Source organism: Podarcis melisellensis, assembly GCF_964234715.1.
Source record: "Podarcis melisellensis genome assembly, chromosome: 1".
Lineage (NCBI taxonomy): Eukaryota > Metazoa > Chordata > Lepidosauria > Squamata > Lacertidae > Podarcis > Podarcis melisellensis.
Window position 1 is genome coordinate 90,257,687 of NC_138528.1, and position 13,439 is coordinate 90,271,125.

Genomic DNA, 13,439 nt, shown 5'->3' on the forward strand with positions numbered 1-13,439 from the left:
GAAGGTTGAAAACCTCTGCCTCAGTCAGTTGAATCTCTTAAGTAAATACCATCAAACCCACAACGAGAATATGACCACACTGGCAGAGCCCTCACTCAATAAATTACTGTGTTGTGGGTGTATTTATTTCTTTTCAGGGAACATATGAATACTTTATGGCGATATTAACACATGTTCCATTTTTAAATTGCATATATGTTCATACATGTCAGTAGATTCTCTTTAGCTCTGAGAAAGCCTTGCCTGGTTGTTGAATCATTTTCTAACATGCAGACTTAGGCACCTGCATACATTAAAAGCTGTACAGTGGTACCTCAGGTTAAGTACTTGATTCGTTCTGGAGGTCCGTACTTAACCTGAAACTGTTCTTAACCTGAAGCACCACTTTAGCTAATGGGGCCTCCTGCTGCTGCTGCGCCGCCGCCACACAATTTCTGTTCTCACCCTGAAGCAAAGTTATTAACCTGAAGCACTATTTCTGGGTTAGTGGTGTCTGTAACCTGAAGCGTATGTAACCTGAGGTACCACTGTATTCTTCTGTTAAGTTTGCTACCCAAATTATACAGCTGCATGTTCACCTGCAATCTGTGCCCTTGTAACTAGGAAAAAAACCATATGTGAGCTTGTGAGCTACTTTTCCATATGAAGAAGTAGCACCTTGTGGTATTTCTCTTGCTTAGGAAAAGCATTATTTAACAATGCCTTCAATGTAGCTTGAAGCCCAGAATAACGATAGCCCATGCTTTGATCCCTCTTGCCTGTAGGCACTTTAAGATTGGAGAGTCTTGGGTATTTCTTCCTGGGGAAGTTGGAAGGAAAAGTCCACAATATATGTCTAAACCAGCTTTGTTTCCCTTGTTGCCTATACCAAAGTGAGCAAGAGAGTTTTGTGTTTGTATCTTGGTTATAGTTTATTACAACCAAGCTAGTTTATCATTTCTATTCTACATTTCTGTTTAATAATAATTGATAATAGTAAATCAAAGCAGCTTACACTGACATTAAATTTATCAACATAAAAACAAATATAAGAAGACATGCCCAGTAAAACAGTACAGTGACAATAATAAAATATCACTTTTAAAGACATGGGGTTTGATCCAAGCATACCCTTTTATCCATGGAGGGAGTGTCAGTAACGTCACATTCTACGCTGTTCTGGAGGGTACCTCAAATACATTTTCAGGGGTGCACTAGGTTGAAAGAGGAACTTGTGAAAATTGTCCCCCCTACACTACCATTTGTGGGTGCCAGGAGACACTTTTACCCAAGTGGATTTCCACTCCAACCTTATGAAGTGAAGTTAGTTTAAAAATATAACCCAAAATAGCATGTATGTCTCTCTGCACTTCCTTAAAAAATGTACATTCCTTTTTTAAGTCGGTGTGATATCTCTTTGATTAGGTTACTTAGGAAACCAGTTCACCTGAAGGAGATGGGACCTCTCATGCTGCTGTTAATGACTTTTGGTCATTTGCTGTGTTTTGTTTTGCTTTGAGGCAGAGTTCCAAAGAGTGTTTTGTTTGAAGTATACGGTAATTTCACTATGATTTTTGTGGAGAATAGAAAGTAAACCAGATTTATTCTTTAACTGCAAGCCACGTCCATGACTTTTTCGTGTGAATAAGAACTTGATCAATATGCACTGGAATAAGAATATTTCTAGTGAACTGCATTAAATTGATGAACATACCCTATGGGGAAATGCTTTTTTGTTTTTGTGTAATTCCATTACTTAATTATGGGAAAGCCTGCTATGTTAAAATTACACCGCTCAGGTTTCATGAGAGACTGTTAACACTTGGCTACTTCCCTGCCAGCTTGCATAATAATTAGCTTCACACAGAGTAAAATAGTGGGACTTCAAATGAAGTAAATATTGCTGGGCACGAGCAGGATCTGATATCACATAGGGTCAGTTAGAGGAAAACAGATTGCTAGTTCTGTTAGAAATCACTGTGATGAGTGCACAACAAATACTCTTATTCTTTACACTGTGCTCGACTTCCCAGTAATAATTGACCACCCTACATCCACTGTTGTGCAGCAAACTGAAGCAATGTGATTTGTCTTGTCTTCAGTTCAGTATGGTTTTAAATACCATTACTCAGGAGCCACCCCGTTCCCAAGTTTGCCTTGTGAAAATACATCTCATAGGATGGGGTGCTTACTAAATTGAGATGAATGAGGCAAACTGGCATGGACATATAGGATGAAATCTTTGTCAGAGAGCAAGATTTTTAATTATTTTTTGGGCAATATTGTTCTGTTGAACTGCTGAGATTTCCTCAATCTGCTGCGTCTGTTGGCTATGTTCAGATGACACAGTGAACTTGTTTACTGGGATCAGAACAAGCCTTAGGCTTTGGCTCCGTGGCCTACCAAGCCCTAAACTGCTGTTAATCTTTACTATGGTTTGTTGAAATAAGCCAGCTTTAAACTAATTATTTCAAGTTAGCTTGTTTCATACAAACCATAGTTAACCTTGGTTTATTGCATTTGGACTAAAAGGCAAGGTGAATCAAAAGTTTACAAGTGAAGATAACTTGGTTTTGTAAACAGCAGGACTCTGTACTCTGGTGCAGATGTAACACTGGCTATTACCAAACCATTCTTTGTATATTGGGAGCCAGCCTTGGGTTTCCCCTTGGTTTCCTTAACCTTGGTTGACGATTACTTCTGCACTAGTGCTAACCAGGGTTCACATGTGATGCTATACTGTACGTAAGGCAAACAGAAGAATGGATGGAATACCTAAATGTAGTGCTTTTTTTCTGAAAAAAATATTTAGGGGTAAATTCTCATATTGAAACTCTCATTTTCCTACTCATATTAAAATACTGCTCCTCAATGAGGCCAAACTTAGATTCACAAAATATTACGGGGCATGTGTACCCCTGCATACCCCCCAGAAAAAGCACTGCCTAAATGCCTAAAGTGTTTTCTTAGAAAACCCTCCCTTCCCATTTGTGTTTTTAAATGTAGTTCTACATATTCTGGTGCAAATAAAGGTGTCCCTCCACCCATCCACACACTTTCCCTTTACTTCTGGCTCTAAAATCCTATCAGATGCCAGACTACAAAATAAAAAATCTAAACCATGATTACTTTTTATTTAAGAGGGATTAGAGGACACTTGCATTGCAAAACTGTGTTGCTGGCATCAATACAAAACAAAAGACAACAACCTAGCTTGTGCAACAGATTTACTAAGTTACAAGTCTCAGTGAGGACTTTTTGTTAAATCTATGGGAGTTGTGGCAAGGGATTGGCTCATTCTGCTTCAGCAAGAAGAGCTCATTGGCTTCATGACATTACATTTCGTTTCAACTCTCCCTGAACCATGTTGAACTTCACTTGGAACGTTCCTCTGCTTTTTTTTAATCCTGAAGCTGTAATCAAAGAACATACAAGGAATGAAAAAAGCTTACGAGTGCCTTAATTCAACAACCTAGGCATGTTACAAAAAGAAACAACCCACAAAGCCGCAATCCTCTGTAAAGGCTAACCTACCGGTAATCAGTCCTATTCCAAATCTATGCCGTTTATCTCTAGCAGGTCCCCCCCCCCCCCGGGTTTTGTCTCTAGGCATACCCTTTTCTATGATGAAATATGCACCTCTGCCCTGGGAAAGAAGCATATCACACAGATGATCTGATGAATAGCTATTTGTGCCTTATATTTAAGCCCTTGCTATCCCTTCTTCATGACTCTTCATATATTAACAAGTGGGCATCTTTTTCAGCAATTCCAGAAAAGAGATACAGAAGATAATATTTTCTAGCAAGAGAGAATGATTTAAATCACGATGGTTTAAAATCAGTGATTTGAATGAGCAAGAAAAAGAAGGTTGATTTAAGTCAAGTTTTCTTTTGATACTACTTCACATATTTTCTAAAAGATGGTGCAAACTACTAAACTCTGTTAATTTACAGAATATTGCTTACCCTGTTCCATATGTACAACCAAGCCTTGCATCTCTTAGTCTCAGTATACATTTTACATACTTCCTTCTTTTTCCCTGTAGAGGGAATGTCTCTAAAATGTTCTCATATAGGATCTTTCTTATGACAAACACCCATGACAATTTGCAAAGTTAGCAGCAGAATCCTATTTGCCCAGGAGTAAATCCTCTTGAGTTCAGTAGGGCTTTAACTATAAGTGAATATAGGACGGCAGCACAAATATGGGGAATAATAGGGACCTGAGGGCTGCACAATTTTGTCTTCCAGTCTTCTTTCCGGTTGCTCCTTTCTGCTTCTCTTGGTCCACATTTAACAAAAATGAGGTATCCATGATTGATAGGTCAAAGCAGGGGTGATTATTACTAGGCAGACTAGAGCTGTTGATTCTCATCAGATTAAGATGAAATGCCTATATCTGAGTAATGATAAGATAGGTTCTTCATTGAGACAGAAAAATCTATCTGGATATATCTGATGGAAGGGGTTGATTCAGTGCATATAAATGAACTGTAGGTCTAACACAGCCTTGTGACTATACCCCACCCCCAAGTTACTACTAGCCTGTTAAAAGAAAAGAAAAAGCACTAACCTGCTAGGTGCTGTCCAAAGAGGGATGGAGAGCGGCATTTCTGCGCTGGGTGCAGAGGAGAGACAAGGTGCTCCATCCTTCCTGCAACAGCCCACTCCTTTCTGTGCATGGAATCCTTGTTGTCAGTGACTACAAAGCTACTATCAAGGTTGGCTAATGTGCTTATATCCAAATTAATTTACATTTGATCTCTTTATTATATAAGAGAAACTTATCAAACCTTGTCAGAAGAATCCCTGTGTAGGAGTTTCCACTTGTGCAGTGGGGCTTCCCCCCCACTTTCCTCCCCCTGTGCCCCTGAAATTACCTTGTGGCGGGGAGTTGGGAGGATCCCCAGAATAGGGTGGGTGGGTGTGCTTTGTTCTGCTTGTGCAGAGAGAATGTTCATCACCATGCAAAATTGAATTCCACCCTCCGTATTTTCAATTCTTAAAAACATCAAACTCCAATTATTACTATTTTTAAAAAATCTTAAATCTGATTTTTAGTCCACCTAACATGCTTATATTTGAGAGGAAGCCAATAGAGACATAAAAGGTGGTGAATATGGGATTAATCTCAGTACCAGGTCATATGTCTATCCCCAAGATAGTAGTAACGTCAGCACGTGGGCAGGTGCGGCTGTAGCATTTCTCCCTGAAATGTGGTTAAAGGAATTGAACTGGGCTGCAGTGTTGTGCTCCTCTCCCTTAGAAAGTCAGGTGGTTCTCTGCCTTCACCATAATGAGAGGAGTATAACTATTACATTTGAACTGCCCGGTGGTGCCTTGGCTGCTTCATTTCTTTATGTCAAGGGACTTTGTCTGAATTTGCCATAGTGTGAAAATCTCCAAAGTTGCCATATCAGAGAGAAATTATTTCTGAAGTGTTGTTTTTTTCCCCTGTCACTTGAGAGCAGTTTCAGATAAAAGGTTTTAGAACAAGGAGGTCAAGTGTGTGACAGCCTGTTTTCCTCTGCCCTAGGAATATATTTATGAACTCGCACTCGTCCCCCCCACTCCGCAAAACCCATTTTTGGTTTTATTTTAGCTGAAAGAACTTCCTCATCCTCCGGTGCCCTTGAGAGCACATTGATATAGGCGTACAGTATTTGTTTGTTTCTGAGAGCAGAACATTTGTTAGAAGCTGGAGGAGATTGCTTTCCATTCCCCTCTCTTACTGCAACAGACATCCAAATGCCAGGGACACAAGAAGGTTTTGTTCTAACCCAGAGTGTGAACTTGCACCATGAAGAAAGTGGCTGGGGATTCTTTCTAGCTTTCAAGTGCCGTGGGTTGAGGTGAGCTTCAGCACAGTACATTTACCTGCTTACCTCATAAGCTAGATGCTCTTCTCTACTTAATGCCACAACCCACCACATAGTGAAGCTTGATTAATTCATTTGATTCCTGAGGGTACTGTCCTGGATTGTGCCTCTTCTGAGTCCTCTTCCAGGCTAGGCACTGTACTCCATGCTAGACCAGAAGTCACTTCTAGATGCAAGCAATTGCGGAAAGTTAACTTCCTAAATAGTATTTTCTGCAGCCACCAATTCCCCATTTGGTTAGTTTGGGACTCTGCCAGAGGGAATGTAGCATTCTATAGCATTGGCTGTACTGGATACCAAGACCTGTGAACCTGGTAAATCCTTAGAGTTTGGTTTTCCTGTAATGTGGAAGCCTGAATTAATTCTGGCCTTCATAGTTAACAGCAAGAGAGGTTAATTCACAGTCCATTCCCAATTTAGCACAGTAATTAGCTGTTTGTAGAACACTATTTGTGTTTGTTTTGGAGTTAAATACACATAGACGTAAGCCACACTTTTAAAAATCTGCTGCACCTTTATAGAGTGAAATTTAAACTTCCTGACTTAATTCACTAAAACATAATGCAAACGTTTGTTTTTTAATTGGTCAATTTTAAAGCAGACAGATGCTTCGAAAGGAACGATGTAATGAAATTATATCCATTTAACAAAATCTACTGCTTATTATTTGTTTTCCAATTAAATGTCAGTTAAGAAGCAATTTCTGTAGGTGGGAAGAAGAGGTATAGGCATTGTTTCTAACCTTATATAAAGCCCAGAGCTGTAGCTGAAAAAAATGGTCCAGGATCCAGTGGGACATTTCATCACAGCTCCATCTGCAACCAAGCACTTTGAATGGATACTAGCTTTTTGTTAAATGTTAACCCTCATTTAACCCTCTTTAATGTTCTTCTTTAACCTGGCCTTTGGCTGATTGACATCCGGTGCCCTTTTAAAATGTGATGAGGGTGTTACTGGGTTGTTCTTGTTTTTATTATGTATTATGTATGTGTTTTTATATTGTGATTTTATCTTGTGAACCGCCCTGTGGGTATAGGGCAGTATACAAATCTAATAATATTTATATTTATATTTATATATATATAAAATTATGAGTACTTCACTCTTGCAACTAAGCATATGATGGCACACATTTTATGATAAAAAGAGGGGGGAAATTAAAGCAAGCTTTTGATCAGGTACTAAAGTCCAGTTCAAACACACTCAGCCTTCTGCATGCAATTGAAGCCCCCTCTGTGGACACGTTCATGTGAACAATGTAATATGTGACCTGGGCCATTATCAGATACACCTGTAATCTCCTGACGAAGATTGCCAATAGTGACACATTTTTTTTGGGCTGCCATAGTCACAAGAATTGCCTTTGGTAGCTGTGCATGAGGGCACAAAGTGGACCTCTGGTGGCATAATATATTTTAAAATAATTTAATATTGAGATGACCTAAATAAGAATTCTCATTAACACATCCCTAGAAACAGACTGGATACATCGCTTAATTAAGGTGCTGAACTGGTGGAAATACAATCATAGTTCTAGTATTTAAGTGCACTAATAAGAGTTATGGCATAAAATGTCTTCAAAATAGTTTGTACTTTAAATTTTTTTGCATTTCTGTTATTTCCTGCCACTGGGTTTCCTTTTATTAATGCTGTTTTTATTCTGTTTTAAATGCCATGTAGGGTTGTTGTTGTTGTTTTGTATATATTATGGTGTTAATTTTTATAGTAAGCACCTGAGAGAACTTTTCGTTGCTGGGCAGTGTATAAATAAAATAGGTAAATAATCAAATGTGCTTTTAAAAATCTCTTGCAGCCACCTTGTATACTTCTGGCATCTTGTTTGGCGTCTTCTTGAACAGCAGCGTACCTATTTTCTTTGAACTTTTTGTGGAAACTGTCTACCCTGTTCCAGAAGGGATTACTTGCGGCGTGACCACTTTCCTAAGCAACATGTTCATGGGAGTTCTTTTATTTTTTCTTACTTTCTACAATAAAGGTAAGGAGTATTTAGATGCTTGTGGTGTATCAATTTGTTAGCACAACGTATTTCAGCTGGGAGTTTTATTTTTGGATTCACCAGGAAGAGGAGCTTCATGGAGATTCTTCTGTTAACACTAATGATGTGTATAAATCCCTTAGCATTTGTAGAAGAATAGGCCTCCCTATGTGTTCGTCTTTATAAGTCTGCCAGTCAAAGATTGAAATCTTCACATAGAATTTTTCCTTTGAAGGCAGGGCAGTGGGATGCCTTTGAGATAAATACTGTGGTGGCTTCTTTTTTAAAAAAAAAGACGACAATGAACCACGTAATGTTATGACCATTAATAACATACGTAGCTAGGCAGGCTAAAACAGCGATAAAACTAATCCAATCTCATGCTTCAGGGTCTAATCTGGTTGTTTTGGGGGGTCAGAAGAAGCGTGTGGTTTCATTTTCATCTTCCAGACCTGGTCTTTTGACCACACTCACGATTTACAGATTGGCAAAAGAGGAGGTATCTCCCCACTGTCCTGTTTTCAGATAAGTTTCGGAAGATCGTAAACTGAGGAAGGGAGAGTTGTGGGTTATGTGTTGCTATAGTGCAGGTGAGGGGAAACTCCTTCAGTTCAAGGTCCCTCCATTTTTGACAGGTGGGCAGGGCCACCCACTTTCGATCACCAGGCATCATACACCATAATTCTGGTTTCAAGCCAGCGGCAAGCACAATCTAGTCCCACAACACTAAAAACAGTTGATGGTCACATGGGCCTGGTTTGTTCAAAATGGCCTGATGGATACCTTTCCAGTGCAATGCTATAGAGATAAAGGGTTGGCTCAACCTGAAGCCTCTGAGCTTTGCTCCTGTAGAGCACAAAGGGTGTGGAACCATCTGAAGAATGTTGACAGGGTTTCTTCTCCCACCCCCCTTCTGAAACGTACCCTCTCATACAACAGAGAAAAGGTCTTTAGCCTAATGTACATCTTCTTGTACATCTCCCATACGTAGAGTGTAGGTGTTTGCAGATCTGTTTGTTGTATGCATGCACTACATGCTGTTGTTTACATGTTCATGAAAAATGCCCTGTGTGTGCACATGTAAATAGCGAGCCAGGAATGCAATGGCCCTTAGCTATTGGTTGAAAGGATGAATATTTCTGCAACCTCACATATATCAGTCCTTTCCATATTTGATTGTTCTTCAGCTCTTGCTGTTCTTTCACAAGAACTGCCATAGTATCATCCTCACCTATAATGCCATGATTCCTTGGAGGGAGAATAGAATACACAGATTTTGCTGTTAGTGCTTCCCAGTATACACTTCTACTGGATATGCCAGCAGAGCTGACTTACAACCCACATGATGACTGCTACTGGCGCATTGTAATGCCATAAGTTTCGTTTCTTGCTTTGAATTATTTTTTAAGCGCATTCTTGTTAGTTGACATCATTTTGGCCAGAAAAAAATAGCTTTGACATTTGAAAGCCCCATAAAGACGGTTGCCGTCTTTTAAACAAATATATAGACCACTTACGGTTGGATAGTTTCCATGTATTAATTTGGCAGTTTGAGGGAGAGGAGCATAAGGGAATGTGAGGATACTGGAAACTTTAGTGATTTTACTTAGTTGGTGTACATTCTATTCAGTGTGGTAAAAGGTAAATCTTTTCATGGAATTGATAGCAAAAATATTATTAGTAGGTGATGCCTAATAGAACATAAAGAGATATTTCTGAAGAAGCAGTGCTGTCTATAATATTGAGAGTTTTGCACCTTTAGCCCTGTGAGTTACTGGGATTAAACCAGACCAGTGTTGTTAGGTGGTTCTAGACCTGAGGGTGCATTTGTGTTCTGTAAAAACAGTGAACAAAGTAGGCATTTCTTCAGAGATACACATAATATTGATAGGGAGGTGGCATTTGCATTGTCCTTGCTTACTGATTAACTTTAATAATTAACCATTGGACAGCATTGGTTTGGACTGCATCTTTTGCTGGAGAAATTACATTTGCTTGTCCTGACAAGCCAAATCAGACTGTTGTTGTTGATTAAAATGATATTCTCTCAATACAAGACTAGGAAGGCAAAAGAATAGCTGATGGGAGTCAAAAGAATTGACAAAATGAACACACCCTGTAGATCTTTAAAAAGCACTCACAGCTCATTCTGGAATGATTTACAGACTCTGGATTTGAAATCCAATTTATAAATATGGTCTCACTGTGCTCAGCTTTCCTGACACATAGCTGTATAAGCCTAATTTTCCTGTGAGCATTTGGAATTGTGGTAGGATGCAGAGATGCTCTTAATCTTTCTCCCCCACAATGTCTGCACAGCAAAGGAGTTGTGAAGACCTCATCCCATCATTGTGACTTAACTTACCAAGCAAATTAAGATGGCTAAAATTTAATTAATTTTGTTTTTAAAATGTTCCATGACAAGGGTTATAATCAAATGATAAATTTTTTCTCAGTGTGTTTATTCTCACTGCATCTTCTTAAATCAAAATGTTTTGTGCTTTATAATGCTTTTCGTTTATGTGTAAATAGTTTTGTTTCTGTTAGTTCTCAAGCATAACAACTAAAGACACAGAATAGGCAAGGCTGTCCTGTGTGCCCCAGTTCAGCTGGAAGAAGTCAAGCAGGGGTGGTGGCCTATTTGAGCATCCCAGCTCAATTTATTACAGTACCCGTATTTTCAATGAGGACAACAAGATTGCAGAGGTCTTTCTCTGAAGTGTTTGCCTTAACCTAAATTATGATGCTTTTAAAGAACTGGCCGTTTTTTATGATGAAGTAGGCCATGCTTGCATCGATATTCAAGACTAATCTTTCTTCTCCCCCATCCAGAGTTCTCTTGGTTTAACTGGTGCCTCCCAGGCTCCTGTCTGCTAAGTCTTCTGCTCATCCTGTGCTTCAGGGAATCCTACGATAGACTTTATCTCGACGTCATCGTCTCCGTTTGATAGCACAAAACAGAAGGGAGCTCCAGAAGAGGATGGAAGTTAGAACCCTGCTCTGCCTCTTTCCTTTGGAAATTGAAAAGACCAAAGGTCAAAGCTAAAAAAAAACCCTAAACAGTTTTAACATTGACCTTTTAACTGAACTTACAAAGTGGTTTTTAAAGTACACTTCCTAATTTCAGATTTTATTATCTTGATAACGATGGTGAGTGTTGTACTTGAATGGGAATTTGAATATTTTTTTAAAAGCACACACTCAAAAGAATGTGCGTTAGGGAGAAGCTATAGTTTATTAACTGTGAGATTTTTATTTAATAAGCTATTTAACTGGGTATACAGATTTTGTGCCAACTCAAGCCATTTACAAGATAGGTACAAAATGAATATCTTACTTAGGGTTTAAGGGAGGAACATATTCACCATCACAAAAAAGTCTATTTTTGCAGCCTAAAGAGTCTAGTAAGAATTCTGATGTTCCAATATTTTTCCTGCTTTTTAAACAATATACTATCCCCCATGGTGTAGTATATGAAAAGACAAGTGTCACTTTGGTGGCCAAATATTTGCAACGTAGTTAATCAGGGCTGAACAACTTGTTCCCTCACTATGAGTCCTCTAAGCTGTATCAAAATGAGAATAGTAGGTAGATATGAATTTATCCTCCTAGGATTTTAACTATGGCCAAATATTTAAAATTCATATAAATGTCTTGACATGCCCCTTGTACACTACATTTATTTTCTAATGAAGCAATTTCTAATGTTTTCTAACCACTCCCCTTCTTGACACATTGAAGGGTCTTATATCAGTTGGTGCTATATATTCAGTTATGTCTAAAACAATTAATTGCCTTAGTATAGGAATGACATCGGTTGTGAAGGTATCATGGGTCAGCACTACCTTTACTGGGATATTTTTAATTCATTTCTCTATCCAAATACTGCAAGCTGTCCTCCCAATGTTTTATCAAGCTGACTGAACAAAATTTATAGCTTTTCTGTGACAAGTCACGTGTGTTTTCAAGCTAGTTTACAATTTAAAGAGTGCCTATCATGTGTGATTTTGTTTTTAAACAGATATTCAGTGGTGGTACTTTCGGGTAACAAAATTAAATGGCAAATCAAATCGATCCAGACTTGATCTTCTATAGAAAGCTTTCGATCCAGTGGGCAGATGCCACTGGTGGGGGCAGCATTTACCAATTTCTCTTCTCCCTCCCACAGTGTTTCAGCCCAACTCTCTGGAACATTGAGGGAGGTGGGTGAGGCTGAGGGTGCAGGAGAGCAGGGAATCTCCCTTGTCCGCCAGCAGGAGCAAAGTCTGATTCCAACTCAGAGTCTCCAGCCTTGGAACTTTGCATAACGTGGTAGTTGCAGTACTGTGTATCCTGTATTACAAGACCTATTATTTAGTTGGCTTTGTTTTCAAAAGCCAATCTAGCTTCTCCAGTTGGTTTTACAAAGCCTCACGTGCTCATGCTTTGCAAGAAATCTTATGCAAAATACATGTTGCTACCATCCATTTGAGAGAGGGAATTGTCAACCTGTGTTTACTAAATTGTGGCCAGTATGCTTCTCTACTAACGCAAATATTTTGAAACACTTTCATGAGCATTCTTATAGCTCTGTTAATACTGAGTTTTAATCTTGAGCTTGTTCTCTTCCGTTGGTCAGTCGGTCTGTGTGCATGCGTGTAAAATATGTTTGCACATACAAATCTTACGAGTGTATTTTTTAGTAGTAAATTTCCACAGTGTCGAAATTCTAATGATATATTTAGTGCCATTGTCCATTCGAAAAGCAATCTCTTCAAGTAATGACATAGTTTACATAACACAGTTGAGTGACTTTTTTTTTAAGAGGAGGTAACAAAGCCAACTTGCTCAGGGGCATTTGTGGATTCCACAATCTAATATTATGCTTCAGTGAGAACTTTGAATTTGGATATGTTTCACTCCTTCAAAGAAGTTCCATTCTGCCACTCTTGAATCATTTGGCCACTGTAATTCAGAAATTAAGCAATATTTCTCAGACACATGGCTTTATTCTGTTTGTCCAGTCATTTTATTCTGTGGATAACTGAAATATTTCTTCAATTTGCATTTAGGATCTTAAATGGAATTATTGGTGTCATTTTATAGCGTCAACTTTTTGTTGTTGTTATGGTACCATTTTGTATTCCATATTGGTTAATAGGATGTGACAGCTTGATGAACTGATCCCCGATAGCTCATGAAAGATGAAAAACCTTTCTCTTAGAAGTACCTTTCAGCCAAAATATAGCCATTTTAATCTGCAATACAGTGGACGCTCGGGTTGTGAACGTGATCCGTGTGGGATACACATTCGCAACCCGCAGCAGCACGTCTGTGCACGTCTGCGCGTGCGCAAAGCACGATTTAGCACATGTGCAACCTCCGAAACCCTGAAGTAACCTGTTGCAGTACTTCCAGGTTTCGGAGCGTCCGTAACCTGAAAAAGCACAACCTGAAGCGTCTGTAACCCGAGGTATGACTGTATAGAAAGATTCTGATTTCCCCTCACTTTACAGGCAGGCTTTTCTGTATTTTTTTTTAGCAGGCTTCCTCACAGCTCTTGCCACATGATTTTTCTCTTGGGGTGCTACACCTACAAGGAGG

At 39.0% G+C, this 13,439-nt stretch overlaps 1 protein-coding gene across 2 annotated transcripts in view; it reads left to right on the forward strand.

Annotated features, from left to right (window-relative positions):
- The window catches only part of SLC49A4 (solute carrier family 49 member 4), a 60,721-nt gene extending 48,791 nt beyond the window's left edge, over nucleotides 1–11,930 (forward strand). The window contains exons 8-10 of one of the 2 annotated variants that reach the window (XR_014171615.1): nucleotides 7,674–7,856; nucleotides 10,689–11,371; nucleotides 11,413–11,930. Coding sequence is in view for 1 of the 2 variants with exons in the window: in XM_081925219.1 (XP_081781345.1) it covers nucleotides 7,674–7,856; nucleotides 10,689–10,804 (299 nt within the window). In the remaining variant the exon portion in view is untranslated. Of the gene's footprint in view, nucleotides 1–7,673; nucleotides 7,857–10,688 lie in introns of both variants that reach the window. The other variant, XM_081925219.1, reaches the window with a different exon arrangement.
- The last annotated feature ends 1,509 nt before the right edge of the window (nucleotides 11,931–13,439 follow it).